At 48.9% G+C, this 23,727-nt stretch overlaps 1 protein-coding gene across 1 annotated transcript in view; it reads left to right on the top strand.

Annotated features, from left to right (window-relative positions):
• The window catches only part of LOC138582001 (chondroadherin-like), a 162,243-nt gene that overhangs the window by 80,502 nt on the left and 58,014 nt on the right, over positions 1–23,727 (top strand). The window contains exon 3 of the mRNA XM_069652894.1: positions 6,837–7,435. Coding sequence (XP_069508995.1) covers positions 6,837–7,435 — 599 coding nt within the window. The remainder of the gene's footprint in view (positions 1–6,836; positions 7,436–23,727) is intronic.

Below are 23,727 nucleotides of genomic sequence, written 5' to 3'. Positions count from 1 at the left end.
AAAAAGGACCAAGATCCACTAGCAGGAGGGGGATCAACAGCACCCATGTCTGCAGTAAGCAGAGGCAGACCATCCTTTATGTGGTCACAAATGGCAGACATTTTTTCCAAGAAGTACACCAAAAGAGAGTCACGTAGACCCTGTGAAGGTGAAAACGAAGCAGCAGCTTTCTCAGGCGAAGATAATAATTGCACAAGGTCAACGAGGGTCCTAGGTTTATTTAGGGCCACCTGTACTTTGTGACTTTAAAAGAGTTTCTTGGCAGTAGTAACTGCCTTATGGTAGGCCGAGAGAGAGCAGCAGAAAAAAGCTTTAGCTTCACTGGAGTAATCGAGTCGCCACTTTCTCTCCACCTGTCTACAACGTAATTTATGTGCTCTAAGATCTTCCAAGAGCCAAGGTTCCGGAGAACGATTTTTCTTTTTACAGAGTCTAACAGGAGCCAGCAGATCGGCCGTTGCTACTCACCTACAATGAGTACTTGGCATGTGATGGCAATACTTTTCATGTCCTGAGAGTACCTGGGTATCCGACTGAAAAACCTGACAACACTGAAAACAGTTCATCTATAGAAAAAAGCCAAGTTATTAGCTTTGTCACTGCTTCCATATATATATATATATATATATATATATATATATATATATATATATATATGTATATATATATATATATATATACACAGACTACATATTGATTGACAGAAATGTAAAAATAATGTATTATTTTGCATGATCTGTTCCCTTGATATTAAAGGGTGTATATTTTTTTAATTGACTGTCAATATTCAATTCATGGTAGATACAACTTTAAGATACCCCGAGAAATGAGATTTGCGATGTAAATTATATTTGCTTTTGAAATAAAAGGTGTTTCAAAGAGAGTGGTACGAGCTGACTCATTTGGTTAAGATCACACAAAAAAAATGCTTGTGACGGACTCGCTCGATTAATCCCTGGCCGGTTAATCAAACATCTTCCCGGGCCTATATTTGTAGCCAGTCTGTCACTGCAACCAACCCCGTTAGGCACAGTCATGGGGACTTTGTCACACGTGCCAACTGCAAAGCATTGTGGGAACCCGCACATTCACCATGATTGGAAATCAGCATGTAGACTGCCGTGGGTAACATTAGGATGGATACACTCAAGGCGCTGGTCTGTAGTCCACCGGAGGTGGGGATCTTACTCAACCTTTCCACAGTGCATGACACAGTCGATCACCAGATCCTCACTAACCGCTTGTGCAAGTGGGCACAGATCTTAGGAATATTCTTAAAGTAGATTTGATCCTTCCTATTTGGTGGCAGGCGATATGCAGAACAGCCACTTATGCAGTCAAAAGCCTTCCTGAGGAGTCCCGCTACATCTCCCTGCTTTCCCCACTGGTAGCCAACACATTTCATTGCTGATCATGGAATATCGGTGAAAGTTCCCACTGAATGCTGGTGACACGCAGATCCACCTCCACCTGGAGAAGTATGTGAGCTAGGTATGTGAATAGGATGGAAGTGTCTGCAGCACATCTAGTAATGGATGAAGTAGAAGATGTGCCTGAATGGGACAACATCAGAGATCCTGGGAATGGCAAACCCTTCCCCTGACACAATTTGTGGGACGGGCACCAGCATCTTGGCTGAATTTTCAGAACCTTGGCACCGGGCTCACATCAGATGTCATTTCAAGTACGAACCTGAAGCCCTTGATGTTCAGAAGAGCCTGCCGCATTGTCAGACTAACCACTAGATTGAAATCACAAGAGCATTGGAATCTTTGCAGCAGGAAATCTAGAGAGAGACACCAAACCTGGAAATACAACTGCTTCGGAGGAGCCAAAATCCAACTCATAAGCCTTGCAATCACTCTAGTGGTTATCACTGGGAGAACAACTCAAGTTCAGAGCAATGTGTTCTGTGTACAAATCCTAGAGCGGGCAAAGGGCTGCTTATATCAGAAACCTTGCCCCTCTAAACATAAAGTCAGGCCAGTCGGCTAAGGGTAATTTAATCAAAATGGTGAGACGCTTTCAGGGATGGAGCATGACCGCCTTCCACCCCGCTCTCATCAAGAGAGCCACGAAAGGATTCCTCTTGAAAGAGATCTTCCTCTCTACAGTTGAAAGCCCCTACACTTCCAAGTCAGTCCTCTTTTCACTCAACCTTGGCACAGAGCACATCCCCCAGCTAAGTCAGCAGTCAGAACATAAGTCAATCCACAAAGCAGAAGGATCCAACCCTTGACCTCGGTGATGCATAGTCTCTAAAAGGAAACAGGTGATTTGTGCTAGCCAATTGAAGAAATTAAGCAACCCAGTGTCTTCTAGAAGTTGTGTTCTTGGTTGGCTGCTATTGAGCCAATTAGATCAGTGCACCCAAAAGCCATGATTTTCAAAAGGAAAGGGTGAACCCGTCAAGGTCATTTTTCTGTGACATGGAGCCACTTGACCACCCTAACATCTTCCCCTGCCCACCCACTGTCATTGGCAACACATGGTGACTGTAGTTCAAAAGCAGGGCTGGCAAGGGCATACTGATACAGACACATGCTGTCTGGCCATGGTGGGGCTGGGTACCTGGCCAAGGGATGCCAAGAGCACCCTGCATCTCCTGTGAGTAGGACGAAGTTGCATCAGAGCTGCAGATTCACGCCATCCGGCACCGGGGTCTGCTGGTCACAGAGGCCACTCAAGTCTCAATGATAATACCCAACCAGGGCATCCTAAGGGGCCAGTGACAATAAAAGGGTCTACTCTGGTTCCAGTGGTATACTGCCAATGGATAGTTCCACCTGTTGGCAGAGCCATGCCAAACCTTTTTGATATTTGTCTTCACATAAAGGTGTTGCAGTATCACTGCCCAGCATCTCCAGTGGGGTCACCACCCTCCTCCTCCGCTACCATTACGGCAGCGATGCACAGAAACACAGTCTTTATATTTCAGAGGTAACTTATCAGAAAGCACTCTCTTGCAGAAGGGCACATGCAATGCCACTGTTGCCTGGCAGCCTTCATTCATGTTATTCACTCCTTGTGATTGACTTCATCAACAAACCACTATTAGGCTTAGCCAGCAGAAAGCAAATGATTCTTACTTATCTGCTTTATGTCGGCGTAAAGAACCATAAAAGCAGCATCGGTCATAGATGATCAAACGAGAGCAAGTAAAGAATTGATACGAATAAGCAATAAATACATACATGGTTACTACCTATTGCATACCATTTGAGACAGTGACAATTCCTAAAGTCCAAATTCATTCAACCCCTGTGTGTAGTAGTCAATATTTGTACTAAAAACTTTAAAAACAACAAGTAGCAATATTAGTTAATGATAGAAATGTGTCGATCAACACAATACTAAAATACAATAACTAAAATTCTGGACCTAAGACGATGATAGCAGTATAAAAAGAATCCTTATGGCTATTCTAGAAGTTGCCCATTACTACTCAACGCAATCCTCCTTCTAAGCCATGCTCTATGAATATACGCAGTGATGTGGTGTAACGTGTTGGTGTCATCACATCTTCTGCAAAGCGTCCGACACCCTCCTGAGGACTTTTTGTCAGCATAATGGCAATACGTACTTAGCCCTACGATCGCTATAACCTGGGCCAAGCAACATGAAATGGAGCACCATTTCATACTGAGCACCACAACACAGGCAAACAGAACTGCTTGCAGTATTCCCATTTTTCGTGAATGAGGCCATGCACAAAGTTCCTGCTCTCAAATCAAACAACAATGGGCGTGCCATGCACGGACTGATGTCATCCAAGTATCGTTCGAACCCAAATGTGCACAGGAAGACACCAATACCCGCCTATAATAATCTCTGCAGGTGCCTTTGATTACTTCCTTGCTGCCAGATCGGATACATGCCTAGTGTTCCCAGTACTGTTCGAGACCCAGGGCTGTGCATGTATTTTGGACACGCCTAAGCCACGGAGTCCTACAACTCCCTTCTCTGGCGAAAAAGTTGGCTAAGGACTCCTTTAATATTTGCAACCCTGGTGTCGACCATATGCGTGACCATTAAAAACTGGGGTGTAAAGGCCACTACAGACTCTATCGGGCACACATCGCATTCCAAATGAAATGTGGCATTCGGAGAGCTGCTCGGTTGCAACATTATGGACTTTAAGAATGTATTTTCTGCAACCCCCAAGCTTGTGGACCTTTCTCATAGCCACATTTCTGCTCCATGTAATGCTGCAGGTGAAGCCTTACACCGATATAACTGGAAAACTGGTCTGAGGGCTCCTTTGAGATGCATACCTTAAAACCTCTTGATTCCACTGCTATATTTCATCAAGGTCCTAGTGGCTTTGGAAACTTGGTCTCTCCACGTGTCATTCTCTGCAAAACATAGATCCGGAAAGTTGTATATGGCAACCTGCTGTAACGCAACCCCTTCTAGTTCTACACGCAATGTCGTTTGTCCCCTCTACCTGTAAAAACCATTACCTTCATCTTGATCTTGTTTATTTCCAAGCCAAGATTGACACAAGTTTTCACGAATATTGATGCTGTTTGCTTTATACCCATAGGCGATGTTGAAAGGAAAACTGCGTCATTCGCGAAAAAAAGGCCCCGGAAAACGAAGAGTACCAACCCTTGGTGGATCCATACCATTAGTTACCAGCATCTGTTTACACAGATGCAGAAGAGAAGTGGAGCGAGCACACAGCCCTGCCTGACCCCACGTTGGATTTCAAATGTCCCTGTTGCCACTCCTCCCCCGCCTAGCAGAAGCACTATTCTTAGTATACAATGATTGAATGATAGACAATAAGCCAGAAGGAATGGTAAACCCTGGCAGAACCAGCCATAATTTGTCACGGGGGACAGAGTCAAAGGCCGTTTTTAGATCGGCAAAGACTGCATATAACTTGCAATTGTTCATACACGTGTATTTCTTTACGGGGAGGTTGAGTCGCAGGCACTGGTCTATTGAACCCATCCCTTGGTGGAAACCCACTTACAGTGGGTCTATTATTCCGGTCTACTCTACCCATTCTTGGAGATGTCCCAAGATTACCTTGGCATATAGTTTCCCCGTCTCGTCTAACAATGCGATTGGACGGTAATTCTCCAGTTGTTCTTTGCACCCCTTTATGTAAATTGGTACAATTCCGGCCTCCCGCCACGTGCTAGGCACTAAACCTGTTGAAATGACAGCGTTACAAACACTTGTCATCACCGGGACCCAGATTTCTACCTCGTTCTTGAAAAGATCTACTGGTATACTATCAGGCCCAGATGCCTTTCCGACCCCCAGAACTGTGATGGCCTCAGCTACCTGTTCCAAGCTCACTGCAACATCTGAGCCTTGTGTGAGCAAAGCCTCCTCTGCTGCACACAACTCTAATACACCACTTGCGGGCTCAGGAATTATATACAGGTTAGCAAAATTAGCCCTCCAAGCCTCCGAGGTTATACTACAGTGCACACCGAGGTATTCATGTAAGAACATGCCCCCCCACCCCCCTCCAAAAACCATACGTATCGTTTGTAGTGCTTGCCTCTAACAGTGCTTCCCATCTTGCCCTGAAAAACATATTTTTCTTGATCGTGACTATTGCTTTATATTTTGCCCTTAAAGTTCTTAACTTAGGTTCATCTACTACTGGCCTCCTTTTCAGGCAGTCCAAAATATCCCTCGTGCTGATTCGGCATTTGGTGTCGTACCAACTCTGGGCCACCTGAATCAGTCTCTTGGGGTTAGAAGCCGGTCTTGGGAATACGGGTTGTAGTGCTGCTATCAGGTCATCGTAGTGGGATAATATATCCCGTGGACCTCTATTTGGGGCACAGATAACCTCAATGTGCCCTGTAATTCTTGACTATATATCAGGCAGATAGTTCTTATTCACCACCTAAGCCCACTTGACGACCCTGCTCAAACGCTCGATGTTATCAGATGCTGAGGCAGCCCTCGAGTGATTCTCGGACGCCATTAACTTCAAATGACTAAATTATGCCTTCTTAGATCAGGCCTAGAAATTGAAACTTTGAGCCTTTCTGGGTAGCAAAGTAAGGCATAAGACTAGGGCCCTCACAAAGGGGGTTTGGAGATATTGACAGAATCCTGGAACTATTTAAGGAGAGGATGGGTCAGATGGTTAATGCGCGTCGAGGTATATGATCATGGGTCACTTCACGCCCAGGTAAGAAGAAGACAAGGCCCAAGAGATCCACTAGATTGAGTATAATGGGGCTGAGTGCATTGATAGGAAAGTAGGCATGTGGCTCAGGACGTCAACGGAATCCACTTTCAAGCAGAAAGTGGAGTAGAGGGGTGGAAGGATAAGGATCAGGCTGGGTGTGCAACAAAGGGTTGAAGAAATGGGACTAAAGGCAGCAAAGAGAAGACATGGGGGGTGAAGAGGGCCTGGGAACCTAGACCACAGCCATATTGACATGGTTGAATGCCGGGATATAATCTTGGATCCAGCTGAGAGGTCATGCTGTATTAAAGTGGCCGATGTGCCCTTTCTGACCCTTTAGCCTCTATGTCAGCCATATTCTCTAATCTATCCCTCTGCTTGCACGCTCATGCAGCCCTTATCATTTACCCCCCACCTTCTAGCCTTTAACCTCATCCTTTGACCTTTAACTGTACTCTTTTGATGGTGCCGTCTCTAATGCTAGCTCTACCCAAGTTCTAGCTGCCCATCCTTTAACTCTGCCCCCCATCTGCTATCCTCTATCCCAGCCCTTCCCCACCCTTTAACCTTGCATCCTTCCCTTCCCCATCTTCTATCCTATAACTTGGCATCCAATCGGACCCTCCAGCTTTTAAATGTGCTCTTGTGCTCCTTTCTCTCTTCATGACAGATGTATTCCAGCCCATGCATAAGCTGAGCGCCCTCTACCTCAGCCACAATCTGCTGACTGAACTATCAAACCAGACCTTCAATGACCTGCCACAGCTCCGCTGGCTCTACCTCAACAACAATCTGCTGTCCAACATCTCCATCAAGGCCTTTGCAGGACCCCGTCGTCTCAGGAAGCTGAGTCTGGAAGCCAATAACCTGACCAGTGTGCCCAGGGCCCTGCGCCAGGCCAGCAGCCTGCAATCCCTACGACTCAGCAGCAACCCCATCCGACAGCTGGGATCCTTCGGACGCAAGCTGCGCTCACTAACCGAGCTATATCTAGATGAGCTGGGCCTGCAGGAAGTGAGCTCCACATCCTTTGCCGGGATGAGGAGGCTACGGACCCTCAGCTTGAGGGGCAACCAGTTGGAGATCCTGTCCCTGCCCCTGCTTGGGGCTCAAACGGAGCTGCTGCTGAGCAGAAACCCATGGCGCTGCGACTGCCGGCTACTCTGGCTCTACGTCCACTTGCAGGTAATGAAGAGCAAGGTCAGCCAGGGGGAGGCCCTGTGCAGCACCCCCACAGCCCTGGCAGGGCAACGCCTGCTCAACGTGGAGGTAAGCCTGTACCCAAATCAATGCTGGTGCTCTGAAATTCCCTGTACTAGAATGCTGCATGCTCAATAGCAACGACTGTCTGTATAGCGATCCAACCTAAGATGGCCGCCAGGCCACACACGGCCATTTGTGATCCTCAAGAAGCCCTGAGTTTAATCCTAGTCTTAACACTGTCACTGCAGCTTCTCTAGTGCCCCTTTCACTTGCAGGTGGCAAGGACCAACCGCGGTCAAGAGATGATTCACGATTGTAAACCTACAAAAACATTCTGCAGCTGTGCTGGACGCACCGCCCACACGTGTGGGATTCTGCCATACCCAAAAAGAATAGTAAAAATAAACTTATATACAACAAAAGTAGTGTAATTTGGTCAAATATTCATACAAATCCACATAATCCATGTGCTATAAAAAATATGCTAGACTCTAGAGGCTTATAAAAAGGAATGGCCACTGCCAGTATCATATTCATTCTCTTCATGCTAAAATATGACTAATATATATACATCATGCATAGCTCAGAATCATGACAGAAAAACAAAAAAGGCCAAACCCTTTCATTTAGTTGCGTCTCCCATCCAAAGATAAGTAACTGTAGAACCTAGCGACATACTTATATACCAAATAATGAAACATGTCAGGTAGCCCATCTTATCTAGTGCCATGTTCCTCTGACAAAGGACAAGCTCAGGTTCTAAAATTCCAAACCATTCCGTGTATTACCAAGCACTGGCAATGCCAATCTCTTGGTGTTTGCAATTCATTGCATTTTACAGTTATAGGAATCAACTTATGCCGCTCCATAAAGAACTGTCCCAGCACAAAGAACCTACAAGCAGAAGAGTGAGGCGGTCTCCACGTGGCTATTTGAGGATCCCTTGACCTCTTCTGGCTCATTAAATACACCTAACAGTTTACATCAGCAGCTGAGGCACGAGGCCTGAAGCTTATACAGCCTGCTAAGGAGAGCCACATGAGGACTAGGCATTACACCTGTGACGAGGAATAGGACGAGGAATAGGACTGCCTAGGATTTACACCTGTGACGAGGAATAGGACTGTGAGTAGTCCTGCAATGAGAACTGGGCCTAGGATTTACACCTGTGACGAGGAATAGGACTGTGAGTAGTCCTGCAATGAGAACTGGGCCTAGGATTTACACCTGTGACGAGGAATAGGACTGTGAGTAGTCCTGCAATGAGAACTGGGCCTAGGATTTACACCTGTGACGAGGAATAGGACTGTGAGTAGTCCTGCAATGAGAACTGGGCCTAGGATTTACACCTGTGACGAGGAATATGACTGTGAGTAGTCCTGCAATGAGAACTGGGCCTAGGATTTACACCTGTGACGAGGGATAGGACTGTGAGTAGTCATGCAATGAGAACTGGGCCTAGGATTTACACCTGTGACGAGGAATAGGACTGTGAGTAGTCCTGCAATGAGAACTGGGCCTAGGATTTACACCTGTGACGAGGAATAGGACTGTGAGTAGTCCTGTAATGAGAACTGGGCCTAGGATGATTATGGCTGTTAATGACTACGACAAAGACACCAGAACCTTCATGAGGACTAAGACGGTGACGAGGAGTGTGACCAGGCATCTGACTGTGACGAGCACTAGGTCTGTGGCAAGCACTGCAATGAAGACTATGGGGCTCATTATGAATGTGCCGGTCTGGTAAAAATGCTGGAAAAAATGCCGGTAATACCCGCTCCGGCCTTTTTACTGGACCGGCGGTAGGGGCAGTGAACTACCGGCAGGCCCCTATCGGCAAATAATTGTTGCAATCACCGACACTGGTACTGCCGGTGATCGCCGCAAACCCATTACATGGGGCCTCATTACGAGTCCGGCGGTAACCGCGGCGGTAAAACCGCCTGGTTACCGCCGGACTCGTATTACCATTCCGCCTCCGTGATTCCCGGAATTACCGAGACATTACAACCCCGGTTTTCCGGGAATCACGGAGGCGGAATGGTGTAAATCCCCATTCCCATTGAGTCCTATGGGACTCAATGGGAATCGGGATCATGGAAACACCGGCAGCATCTTGTAATGCTGCCGGTGTTTCCTCGTCCGCCTGCATGAGGGAGGTGTTAAACCCGCCAGGTCAGACCTGGCGGGAACATCACCTCCCGCCTGCAGGGGTCGGGATCAGGCGGTCCGGAAACAACGGTGGCGGCGGGTTTACCGCCACCGTTATTTCCGGACCGCCAGGGTCGTAATGAGGCCCATGGACTCCTATCGGACTCCATGGAATGGGAACTTACCGCCGTTGCCGGCATTCGTAATATCCCGGTAACACCAGGATATCGGGCAATGGTAACAGTGAGGCAGGTTTGCCAGTAACCCACCCGTATTACAGACGCGTTACCGACAAACCCGTAAAGACCCCCTGTGTCTGTGATTAGGAATGTGACAGGGCTATTACTGTGATCATACTAGGACTGTGATGGGGACTAGGCCACACTGAATGGGTTGCTGGGAAAGTGAAAATCAGTAAGGTGGAGAACACCCCGCAAATGAGGGTGAGCTGAGAGGCAAGAAGGGTGCAGAGGAGAGAGTAAGAGAAACCGCACAGGCGATGGAGAGATGGACACGCAAGTGCACAAAACACCTACATTTTGCGTTTATGTTGATTGAAAAACATGACATCCCTGAGGGAAAATGCAGGCCAGGTGCACACATTGAAGCGCATCCAGATTCACAATGCGTTGCACTTGGACGTGCTTCGGGCCTGCACCTCCCTTCACGCCGCCTGGGCTCGTCCTTCCCAGGCTAGCCCCAGGGGACTGTAATGCTGCCTGGTGTCTGAATACAGCAGAGCCAAACATAGAAATGCTCATGCTTTGCCTCAGAGTTTCTATTTCCTTATTTCATTTCCAGCTCCTGAACAGAAGTGGAAATGCAAAATAATACATTTGCAGGGATGGGCAGTGTAATTAAGGGTCACTGGCGTGGCGCTGTTGGGGAGCTGGCCAGACACCCTCCATGATGTAGGGTCAGTGAGCCATGCGGATTCCAGTGTCAGGAACACACCAGATACTTGATCACGTATGTAGGGTCCCCTCGAGTTTGCGCAGACCCACTTCCAACTTCCCTACGTAAATCGGGGGCTTGCGATGTGAAATCTGCAGAAGTGGAGGGGCTAGGGTGCAGTGCCTTCACATTTTGGCACCCACAGATCAATGAGAACTGCCCCCGTATTGATTAATGAATTTAAATGCACCACGCGCAATGATTGGTTGCTTCAGGGGACTTGTATAGGCAGCCATACAAGGGAATGAACCCTGCACAGGGAGAATCAGCAACGTCCTATCAGACACAGGGAAGCAGCAGTGCATTATGGGTCGAGATGGCCCATCCTGGGTGCCAGAAGCGCCCTCGTGTGTCCATTGCTAGGGATGTGCAGGAGGGAGTGTCCAATCTGGATGTCCCTATGTAGTTTCCACTCCACTGCAAGTTCCAGTCGCTTGTAATGTTGCCTTTTGGTTCATTCTGTACAGACTTCGTCGTTCCATAACACTGGTCCCTGGGTCACCAGGGACTTGGCATTAAGGTTCTTCTTTCTCTGGGCCATTGCATGTGATTTCTGTGAGGTTGAGGACCTCGGCGTTCTAGCTGTAGTGAGTGCACTGTCTGAACTGACTGGGAGGCCCAAGACCTTTTTCTCCAGTATTTGCAGAGAGTTTAAAGTTGGAAACACGTGGTCTAATTTGTCCAGGCCATAGACTCGTGTAGCTGCCCTATTTTGGAGTACTTGCATTTGTGTATAAGCACTTTGGCAGACCAGCCTACATAGAGTTGCAGTAGCCCAGCTTGCTAAAAATCAGTGCTTGCACAATTTTCACCTGATGAAATGGCTCCACCCACCCCAACACCTAGGGTCTCCCTCCCCACCTTAGACTGGGTGATCTGATCCCCACTGTTTCCTCCCTTGGTTGCTTGTAAATGCCTTGTTGACAACGTGACTACCTCCCCCCCCTTCCCTGTTGTTAGCTCCCCACTCCCTTGTTTCTCTGCTCCCCCACACATTGATCTCACAACACTTACCACGGAACAGGTCACCATGTTAGATAGCAAAATAACAGTGGATGAAATATTGTCATGCCTGCGCCATGGGCGCATCCATTTACGCTCAATTTGGACTATATGTTTATCATTTAGTTACAACAGACTCTTGGATCCATCTATATTTACTTTGGGAACTTTATTTCCCATTTGCGAGACTTTGGTGCTTTATTATTATTTCCAACAAACTACGCATACCATAATGCACCTGGCTACAAGCATCGATTCCTGGCTGTTCCTATTGGTTATCAAAGGAACTACACCCCCCAGAAGCCCTAGGGACTTGCCCTGCTTCCACCAGCCCAGTAACAGAAAGGGAGGTGGCCGATTGCCTGCAGGTGTGCTTCGCCAGGTGCAACCAATTAGCCTGCCCCTGTGCTGGGCTAGGCAGTATAAAGGCTGCTGCCTGCAGTGGCTCAGTCTCTTGCATCTGAGAGTCCTTCCTCCACCTTTTGCATCTTCCTACGGATCTTGTATGCTGCTTACCTTCACTCCTGCTTGGACCCTGCCTTGTTGCTTGCTCCACCCTGCTGCCTCCAGCCATAGCCTTCCAGGCTCCCTGCCTCACAGCCCTGCTCCTCTGGGCTCTCCACACTGCAGCTGATCACGCTCTGCTGCCTTCCAGTCTCCGCCCTTGCCCTGCCGGGCTCTCCACATTGCAGCCGATCACGCTCTGCTGCCCTCCAGCCTCCGCCCTTGCCCTGCCGGGCTCTCCACATTGCAGCCGATCACGCTCTGCTGCCTTCCAGCCTCCGCCCTTGCCCTGCCGGGCTCTCCTCATTGCAGCCGATCACGCTCTGCTGCCTTCCAGCCTCCGCCCTTGCCCTGCCGGGCTCTCCACATTGCAGCCGATCACGCTCTGCTGCCTTCCAGCCTCCGCCCTTGCCCTGCCGGGCTCTCCACATTGCAGCCGATCACGCTCTGCTGCCTTCCAGCCTCCGCCCTTGCCTTGCCGGGCTCTCCACATTGCAGCCGATCACGCTCTGCTGCCTTCCAGCCTCCGCCCTTGCCCTGTGGGCCCTCTACATTGCAGCTGATCACGCTCTGCTGCTTCCCAGCCTCAGCCCTTGTCCTCTGGGCTCCCTGCCCTGCAGCCTGCCTCACTCCGGCTGCCTTCAGGCCTTGTCTTCTGGGCCCCCTGCTCTGCAGCCTGCCTCACTCCGGCTGCCTTAGCCCTTGTCCTCTGGGGCTCCCTGCTCTGCAGCCTACCTCACTCTGACTACCTACAGCCCTTGTCCTCTGGGCCTTCCTACTTTGCAGCTTATCACGCTCCGCTGCCTACTACCTACCTTTTCCGCTGGGTTCTCGGCCTAGCAGCCTCTACAGTCCTCTGCTACCTTCTACGTTCAGCGGCCCTGTCTCTCAGGGTTCACTCCTTACTGCCCGGCCCTTACGGGATCCTTGCCATGCAGTCTGCTTTACTCTGCTGCCCTAAGCCCTTTTCCTCTGGGCGTTCTACCTTACAGTCCTACTCCTGTGGGCTTACTCATAGCTTTCCTGCTCCTCTGAGCTCTCAACCTTGTTCCTTACTGTCCTCTGCTATCCTATCCTGTTACACGACTTTCCTTTCATTTCCTTCTGCTAGTTTGCTATCACCTCCTTTCCTGGATTTGTCTGTAGTATCTTCTCTTGTACTGTTTGTAGACCCTTTTGTACAGAGCTTGTCTGTTGGTTCCCATCAGTCAACCTCTGCCCCTTCCCTTGTCCTGTTTCTACATTACAGACACCCAGAGCTGCTGTTCCAAGTCATGAGCAAACAGCGTGGGCCTCTGTTATAGCAAACTGTGCAGAAGGCTAGAGTATTTCCAAGGTTCGTGGAATACTCTTTTCCTATATCTGCATACACCCCAAGAGGGTATTCATTCTGTATCTTTTCCCTTGCTACTCTTGCTTACTCTTCGTTCTCTTTCCTTTCCGCTGTGTGTGTTCTTATCTGTCCACTTTATTTGGCACAACAACCCAAACCCTTTCTGGGTGTCCTGTGCCACTCTTAATAGATTGCCACTCCTGACAGAATGCAAGAGCCAAAAATTTCTTGTTCCATAGGCCGAAAAGGCACAAACAGAACAAAGATGCTTTCCTTTCGGGTTAAGAAACCTTTGCATAAACCTATGGTTTCCCTAAAGACAGCAAACAAGAACCTTAGTCTAAAGGACAGTCTGGCCTCAGTAAACAAAGATTTACAAGCACGGTACTATACTCACTGGCTAGCTGACCCTTCTTCCATGTACAATTATTATGACATTTGCGACTATGACCCGCAGTCCTTATCTGTTGCAGAGCTACAGCAAGATAATGGGCCTCATTACACGGACGGCGGTAAGGGTTAACGGTCACCGTTAATGGCAACGGTGACCGTTAACCCTTACCGCCGTACTACGAGGTCCCTTTGCGGGTTGGAGGAACTAACGCCTGCTTCTTGCAGGCGTTAAGTACCAACCCGCTAAGGGACCTCGGAGCTAATTACGGCACCGCAAAATTGCGGTGCCGTAATTAGCGCCTTCCCCATTCCCATAGAGCCCTATGGGGCTGAAATGGGAATGGGGAAGGGCAATGGCGGAAAGGGGATTTACCGCCCCTCCAACCTTGGAATGGGGCGGTAAATCCCCTTTCCGCCAAGGCGGTGCCGGTAATTTACCGGCATGGTCCAGGGTGCTAATAGCACCCTGGATTACCGCCTTCCGTGTAATGAGGCCCAATGAATTCTTACAGATCTTGTTAAACCAAACAGTGAAAAACACTCCTGCGTCTTCTGACAAGCCTTCTAACACCGCAACAGCCAAGGATATAGCACTCATTGTGGAAGACTCTAAACCAGAATACTCTGTTGCCAGAGTGATATGCGCAAGATCAGCTTGGCAAGCTCCCCAGAATGCTGGAAACCCTTATTTGACAGGACAAGGCAGTCATTATCCTGAGGTTTGTGCATTTGGTCCTGGGCACAAAAGACCTATACTAACCATCGGTTGTCTTAATGCTTCCACTGTATCTACTAACCACAATAACCCTAAGGTCAGTCTTCCCATTGCTACAACCGAATTCTCTGCCACACCAGCTTCTGAAGCTTTAGATCAAACTAATGATACTTACCTGCTACACGAACAACTCCTACCCCTTAAAAGAAAGACCGAAGACCTCTATGATGACTTTGTTTATTTGTATTATAAGAATCTTATGAAGGGACACAAGTCACCAGACCATCTGACACTATGTCCAACACCTGACATCTTATCTTTAGAGATCGACATGATAAGGCCTGGAATTGCCATACAGAAAAGTATACATCCTTATACCAAGCAGATGGAAGACCTAAATATAGCATATGTATCCCTTCTAGAGACTGACACAGCTCTTTCACCTTCCAGCCACAGAAACTCAGGTTGTTGTACTGACAGAAAAGAATTAACTTCTCCGGTGGGTCAAATCACGCACACAGCCATTACACCACAAAACAAGGTTGGTCTTCTGATTGGAAATCCCTCTGAGTCAAAGGATGGTTCCGCCCTCACCCTTGCCTATCGTCCAGTACTCACACTTACAACCTCTTCTGAAATGACAATGGCAGCTGAAGAGACTGGCGCAGTTCACACCGAGCATGCTGAAGTGGCAAGCGGGGCTTGCCAAAGTGTGGCTGTGCTATCAGACAACACTCTTGAGCAATCAACATCTTCAGTTTCTTCGATACCCCCTGAATCGCCAGTGGTTGTGGTACCCGATCTACCAGTAGTTGCAACACCTGAACTATCTGTAGCTGCTACAGCACCAGAACTTTCAACTGCAATTCATGATCTTCCTGCTGCTGTGGTTCCTAAACTCCCTGCCACATTTGAGACTCCTCAAGTCTCTGCTGCAAATCTTGAGGTTGCTATAGCTACTGTGATTCCTGAAGCTACTGCTAATTCTGATGCTCCCGATGCCCAGATTTCTACTTCCTTCGCAGCTGTCCTCGCTGCAGCAGAATCCTCTGCTACACAACCTGATCCCTCAGCACCTTCTCTTCCTGATCCTACATCCGCCATGCTAACTGTTGCAAGGTCAGTTAAGGGTTTTCCTATTAAGACTACTGCTCCAGTTGTTCCTGCTGGTGTATCTATAGCACTAAGACTGCCAGACTCTACTCTACCAGTCTCAGGTGCGTTCCAGCCCGCTGGCTCTCTCATGACACCCACACACCCAGTTGCTACCGCCTTGATACTCTCTACAGCCATTCAAGATCTCACTGCTGCTGTTACCTCTGAACTGTCTACTAATCATGGGAAAACCGCCGCTGTGACTCCTGAACTATCTGCGGCTAACCCTAACGTTGTCATTGCTGCTCCGGATGTCTTGGAAAGCCTTCCTAAAGCTACCAACTCTGCTGTACCTATGGCTCCACTTTCCAGCACCATATTGTTGCCCGTCAAAGTAAAATCTATCATGGAGCCTGCAGCAGTTTTTCGCAGTTGCTCTCTTCATGCACACACAGTTGGGGTCTGTGTTCCAAAGACTTCGTCTATTCTGATTTCTACATCAAAAGTTCAGAACTTTGGTACTATCTCCGTCATTCAAGACTCTCACCTTGCAACCCGTTTCTGGTGCTTCATGATGTGCCTTTTTGGAGTAAGACTCTTGTACGGTGTGACAGACATTCTTCCTACAGGTCGGTCTTCAGGGAGCCTGGAGAGGGGCCTGGAGAGGGGCATACTGTCATGCCTGCGCCATGGGCGCATCCATTTACGCTCAATTTGGACTATATGTTTATCATTTAGTTACAACAGACTCTTGGATCCATCTATATTTACTTTGGGAACTTTATTTCCCATTTGCGAGACTTTGGTGCTTTATTATTATTTCCAACAAACTACGAATACCATAATGCACCTGGCTACAAGCATCGATTCCTGGCTGTTCCTATTGGTTATCAAAGGAACTACGCCCCCCCAGAAGCCCTAGGGACTTGCCCTGCTTCCACCTGCCCAGGAACAGAAAGGGAGGTGGCCGATTGCCTGCAGGTGTGCTTCGCCAGGTGCAACCAATTAGCCTGCCCCTGTGCTGGGCTAGGCAGTATAAAGGCTGCTGCCTGCAGTGGCTCAGCCTCTTGCATCTGAGAGTCCTTCCTCCACCTTTTGCATCTTCCTACGGATCTTGTATGCTGCTTACCTTCACTCCTGCTTGGACCCTGCCTTGTTGCTTGCTCCACCCTGCTGCCTTCAGCCATAGCCTTCCAGGCTCCCTGCCTCACAGCCCTGCTCCTCTGGGCTCTCCACACTGCAGCTGATCACGCTCTGCTGCCTTCCAGCCTCCGCCCTTGCCCTGCCGGGCTCTCCTCATTGCAGCCGATCACGCTCTGCTGCCTTCCAGCCTCTGCCCTTGCCCTGCCGGGCTCTCCACATTGCAGCCGATCACGCTCTGCTGCCTTCCAGCCTCCGCCCTTGCCCTGCCGGGCTCTCCTCATTGCAGCCGATCACGCTCTGCTGCCTTCCAGCCTCTGCCCTTGCCCTGCCGGGCTCTCCACATTGCAGCCGATCACGCTCTGCTGCCTTCCAGCCTCCGCCCTTGCCCTGCCGGGCTCTCCACATTGCAGCCGATCACGCTCTGCTGCCTTCCAGCCTCCGCCCTTGCCCTGCCGGGCTCTCCACATTGCAGCCGATCACGCTCTGCTGCCTTCCAGCCTCCGCCCTTGCCCTGTGGGCCCTCTACATTGCAGCTGATCACGCTCTGCTGCTTCCCAGCCTCAGCCCTTGTCCTCTGGGCTCCCTGCCCTGCAGCCTGCCTCACTCCGGCTGCCTTCAGCCCTTGTCTTCTGGGCCCCCTGCTCTGCAGCCTGCCTCACTCCGGCTGCCTTAGCCCTTGTCCTCTGGGGCTCCCTGCTCTGCAGCCTACCTCACTCTGACTACCTACAGCCCTTGTCCTCTGGGCCTTCCTACTTTGCAGCTTATCACGCTCTGCTGCCTACTACCTACCTTTTCCGCTGGGCTCTCGGCCTAGCAGCCTCTACAGTCCTCTGCTACCTTCTACGTTCAGCGGCCCTGTCTCTCAGGGTTCACTCCTTACTGCCCGGCCCTTACGGGATCCTTGCCGTGCAGTCTGCTTTACTCTGCTGCCCTAAGCCCTTTTCCTCTGGGCGTTCTACCTTACAGTCCTACTCCTGTGGGCTTACTCATAGCTTTCCTGCTCCTCTGAGCTCTCAACCTTGTTCCTTACTGTCCTCTGCTATCCTATCCTGTTACACGACTTTCCTTTCATTTCCTTCTGCTAGTTTGCTATCACCTCCTTTCCTGGATTTGTCTGTAGTATCTTCTCTTGTACTGTTTGTAGACCCTTTTGTACAGAGCTTGTCTGTTGGTTCCCATCAGTCAACCTCTGCCCCTTCCCTTGTCCTGTTTCTACATTACAGACACCCAGAGCTGCTGTTCCAAGTCATGAGCAAACAGCGTGGGCCTCTGTTATAGCAAACTGTGCAGAAGGCTAGAGTATTTCCAAGGTTCGTGGAATACTCTTTTCCTATATCTGCATACACCCCAAGAGGGTATTCATTCTGTATCTTTTCCCTTGCTACTCTTGCTTACTCTTCGTTCTCTTTCCTTTCCGCTGTGCGTGTTCTTATCTGTCCACTTTATTTGGCACAACCACCCAAACCCTTTCTGGGTGTCCTGTGCCACTCTTAATAGAGTGCCACTCCTGACAAATATCTGCGGTTATCTCCCAGCTACAAACGGGCAAGACGCCAGGATCCAACAGGTTCCCGATCGATATCTGGAAGAAACTGAACCGCCTGGACATACCCATGCAGATGCTCAACATGTTCGAGCCCTCCCTAACCAAAGGTAGGCTCCCACTGGACCTCCGTAAGGCCACCATAATAGTGATCCCCAAGGACGGCAAACCCCCTGATGAGTGCAGCTCATATAGACCCATATCCCTAATCAATAGTGAACCCAAAATCTTGGCCAAAGTGCTAGCAAATAGACTCCAAGCGGTCATCAGAACACTGATACACCCGGACCAGTGTGGCTTCTTGCCCCAAAGGTCGACAAGAATGAATATTCGCAGACTCCATCTGGCATTAGAACGAGCACCTGTGCTACAACAATCACTAGCATTACTGGCAATAGACTTCGAAAAGGCCTTCGACACTGTCTATTGGGATGCTTTATGGGCGATCATGAGGAAGATGAAATTTGGTGATTCTTTTATAAAATGGGTCCAACTCCTCTATAATTGCCCACTAGCAGAGATAAGGGTAAACGGCTGGCATTCGCGTACATTCCCATTGGGTAAGGGTACCAGGCAAGGCTGCTCACTTTCGGCTATGCTATTTGCATTGATAATAGAACCGCTAGCAGTCATCCTACGGAGCTCACCCAGGTGGCGCGGCTTCTGCTGGAACTCAGAGTGGGAGGACAGGGTGTCCCTGTATGCCGATGACCTTCTAGTGTATCTGGGGGACCCGGCGGTCTCCTGCCCTATAGTAACTCAATTACTGGTGGTTTATGGGGTCTTTAGCGGACTAAGAGTGAATTGGGTGAAATCGGTGTTCTTTCCTGTAAAAGGGATAGACTGCATTCCGCCTTCCGGCTCCCCATACCGTATTGAAACCACACAGTTCCGATACCTTGGCGTCCTAATAAAAACAGACTTCACAATTATGTAACCCAAAACCTACACCCCCTGATCAAAAGATACTCGCAAGATGTAGCTCACTGGGCATCACTGCCATTGACGCTGTTAGGCAGTGCGGCACTCTTCAAAATGCTGGCACTGCCCCGATTCCTCTATATCCTCCAGAACGCCCCTCTCAGTATTCCCGTTGTAGAATTCCACACAATAGACAGAATAACACGTAGGCTCCTATGGGCAGGGAAACACCCGAGAATAGCGCTTAAAACCCTCCAATTCTCTGTCTGGGAGGGGGGAATAGGGCTACCGAATATCCAGGTCTACAACTGGGCGTCACAGATGGCGACAACAAACGACATTTTGCACGGAGACCCAAAGCTCCCCCACAAACAGGCCGATATTGCTGCCCGTCATGATATGACCCCGATTGAAAGCCTATACACTAGTGTGAATCGTCATCCTAAGGACACAATCACAGCCCACACAGCCCAAATATGGAGAGATACTCATAAGTACATAGGTTGGGACAACATACTCACCCCGGTCCAGCCCATCTGGAACAACGTCCATCTTGCAGGTCTCGACAATCTCCCTAAATGGTCGGCTTCGGTAACAGCTGGTATTCATACCATCGAGCAGGTATATGCAAATAATCAAATAATCCCATTTGCCGAAATCTCGTGCACACACAGTCTCCCTGCCACTGAAAGTTTCCACTATAATCAGCTACACCATGCACTAATGGAACAGAGAGCCCGCTTACTGAAAATGCCAGAGTGCACGCCCATAGAGAGAAATATAGTTATCGACAGTGTGAAAGCCAGGATCACATCCACCATGTATAACGCTATCTCCTCCTTTGCCACAAGAGAGCTCTCAAGCCTGAAACTCAAATGGGAAGGGGACGTGGGCCCGATTCTACCCGAAGACTGGATTGAGACCCTGATGTACCCTAGGGAAACAGCGATCTCAGCAAGAATCAGACTCATTCAGCTGAAAATACTCCACAGAATATATTACCCTCGAGTGGCGCTATACAAGTGGGGCAAGACATCTGATTCAAAATGCTTAAGTTGCAAGCAAGAAGAGGGGACATTCTATCACATTCTGTGGCAATGTACACAAGTACAACACTTCTGGCGCAGCTGCTGTGATAGACTCGCCAGAGTCTTAGGCCGACCAATCCCTACTGACCCCAAACTCCTTCTACTGGGTATTGATACCGAACAGGACCAATCACGCTTTGAAAAGCTATTAGTCTCAACATCCACCGGCATAGCTAAACGAAACATAGCGCAACTATGGGGTTCTCAGCTCACTCCACAGTATGAACAATGGAAATCAGACATAGACGCAAATATCCCAATGGAACGACGGGTTTACCAAGCAAGAGGGTGCCCGAGCAAAGCAGACAAAGTATGGGGGAAGTGGGAAGAGATGTTGTGAAACCGGTACAATTTGAAATAATCCAGCTTGTAGTTTAACATCCTTGCCGCCGCTGGGCATAATAGCTAGGTCATTAAATCCTCTAGTCACCTGTAAGAACTGAACGTGAAATGTCAATGGACACTAGATATGGTTAATATCTACTGTATTCCTAACCTCACTTGTGTTTCTACATTGGTCCGCAAATAGGCAGAGGTCCTGCATGTAGCTCTACCACATGTATGCACAGTTTTATGTTTGTAAGTTTATATGTTATTGTATTGTAACATGAAAAGACAATAAAACATGTTATAAAAAAAAAGTAAAATAAAGATATATATATATATAGATACACACACACATACACACACACACACACATTCACCATTGTGATTGGCTTCTAACAGGACACCCACACTTTACCTTTAGAAACAATTGTGCACTAGTTGGTAGACACTGGGATTTGATTCACGGGGTTGAAGTGAAAGGGTGGTGGTCACTTCAGGGGTCCCCTATCTGTTTAAGGCTTTCAGGGCTATTTAGCCTGAATGCACCATTGGTAAGAGCTACCTAGATCTGGCTCACGTCAACCCCTCCAGCAGAGGAAGAATGAAATGGGCTAGGATTGAGGGGGCTAACTTGCATCACAAAGTGTTGGCTGAGAAACAGCGGCTGATTCTGGCCACTTTAGAGAGCAGTTCCAATTCATCTGATATTGCCATTAGTTTTATGTAATTAATGGGGGCCTTTTCCGACTGTTTTCTGAAAAACGTTAAGGATAAAAAGCACCCTAGCAAAGGCTGAAGTAATGAAGCATGTATATAGGCTACTCCTTGATGCTCTAAAATCCCCAGCCAGGTCCAAAAGGACATTTTCCAGGCAATGGTCATTATCGGGCAGTTCTGGATGTGCAGAAATCAGAGTTTGAAGATCAAGCATGGGGTGTCGTTTCATCCAATGACTATAAGAAATGCTGTCAATTTGTGGCAGATGGACCTCCATACAATAGGGCGAGAAAGGCTTTAGTGTCCCATGTGGACGCTAGGGTTTGGGTTCAGAATTTCTCGAACGTCTATCAAGGTCCTAGTGAATCAGCAGACAGTATAGAACTTGCCCTCCACCCCAATCTTCCAGCTGAAGGAGGTCGCTAAAGTAATTACAAATCAATCGCATAACCGTGCGTCAGGGCTTGATGTAATCCCTGCTAACCTTTACTATGATCTAATGGACCTATCTCGGGAGGATAGCTCAGTGGCAATGTGCTTGCCTTAGAAGCAAGACGACACGGCGCAACACAGGTTCGATCGGCGGGTCCGTGCTGAGAAACCTCTGGGTATTAAGCGTGTTATAAATAACCCATCATATCATATCATACCTGTCACTATTTTTTAATGCTATTTTGGAGGCTAGTCGATTTCCCCCATCATTGAAGTCTGATGCTGGAAAGGCATTGGAGGGACAGGGCCTCTTGGCCCTGTCCTCTACCTCCTTAAACTGTGTTTTCTGCTTATTTTCTGCACAGGAGTCACGTCCGGCACCCTGGCAGTGCAGCTCCTCATTTTGTTCTTGGTGAACAATACCCATGGGATACCCTTAGGGCACCCATGGGTAGGGGTACAACCTGTATTCCTAGTGTATATTTTTGGGCATGTTGCCCACAGAGCAGGGTATGGGCTGGTAGCAGCTGCATGCTGATTTGACAGTAGCTCTACGTATCCTCCATTTTTGGAATACCCAGGCCCTGGCATAGGAATCAGTGGACTCTCACATAAAGGAGGATGGCCACTGGTGGCCTCTTGGTTTCCTTTTCCTTACCTCCTTGTTTCTCAAAGTCCCAAAAAGCCCTGGCTCTGTTCCCTTTCCGTGAATGGGTGTTGGATGGAAGGACCATATATGGCTCTGGGGCTGCCTCCTGTCAGACTAGATGGAGCCTTCCCAGGAGCTGCTTGATGTGGGTACAGCCTTGGGGTGGAACCTACCTGAATGGAGTGAGTAGTCAATATGCATTCTGTGTTCTGGGTGTCTGGTTTTGGTTGCGGTTTTGGTTGTGGGATACAATTCCTGAGCCAGCCCTGCCTGAAACTGGAATGAATGCAGTGTGGTGCAGTGAAAGGCTGGGGAGTAGCCTGAATGCCTGTGAGCCTGATTGGGTGCTGCCTACATTAATTATAATTATAATAGTTTTTTATAATGTGCTTAATACTGGGGACCAGTTTCTAAGCGCAAGCCGAGGATTCAAACCTTTGTTGCTATGTGTTGTCTTGCTTCAAAGACAAACACGTTGCCCTTGAGATATGATATGATATGATATGATATGATATGGTATTTGTAACGCGCCTATACACAAGTGTTTCAAGGCGCGACGAGGCAGGGCGGGAGGGAAACAAGGGGAAAGACAGACAAACGATCCTACTAGGCCAGGTGTCATTCAGATCGCGCAAGTGCAGAGGTAAGGGGAAAAGGAGAAAGTGCAGGGGGAGGAGGTGGGGGGGAAAGTGCAGTACACGGTAAGTAGCGTAATAAAATAGTAATTAATAAATAATAAATAAAAGGGCCAGCTGGTGGCAAGTACGAGGTAAGTGCAGAGCAAGTGCTGGGAAGGGGGGCTGTAGGGATACAGTGACAGTCCCACAGTGCAGGGGGAGCCAGGGAGGCAGTGCAAGTGGAGAGTGGCTGGGCCCTGGACCGAGGTCGCTGAGAGTGGCCAAGATGCAGGTTTAGTGCAGAATTCAGAGGGGAGTTAAGCAGGTTTAGCAGGGGAGATGGAGAGAGAAGGCAGAACCGAAGAGGAAGGTTTTGAGGTGCTTCCGGAACCGGAGATGGTTCTCCTCCAGTTTCAGGGAGGCAGGAAGGCTGTTCCAGAGGGAGGCCCCTGCTGCGGCGAGAGATCTACCCCCAGCTCGTTGCTTCGAGAAGCGGCTGACCATGAGGGAGTTGGAGACGGATGAGCGAAGGGCTCGTGAAGGAAGATATTTAGGAAGAGAGAGTTGAAGGTATTTAGGCCCCAGGCCCCAGAAGGCCTTGTGGACAATGCAGAGGGTTTTGAACTTAATCCTCGCAGCCACTGGGAGCCAGTGAAGAGATTTCAGTCCTGGAGAGATACGGTCCCTGGGCTTGAGGCCAAGGACAAGTCTCGCAGTTCTGTTCTGGATAAGTTGCAGAGGGCGGAGAGTGGAGGCAGGCAGATTAAGATA

This window comes from Ambystoma mexicanum, chromosome 3q (genome assembly GCF_040938575.1).
Source record: "Ambystoma mexicanum isolate Mex_15411 chromosome 3q, UKY_AmexF1_1, whole genome shotgun sequence".
Classification (NCBI taxonomy): domain Eukaryota; kingdom Metazoa; phylum Chordata; class Amphibia; order Caudata; family Ambystomatidae; genus Ambystoma; species Ambystoma mexicanum.
The sequence above is the reverse complement of the archived record's forward strand: the minus strand, read 5'-3'. Positions and strand labels throughout refer to the sequence as shown.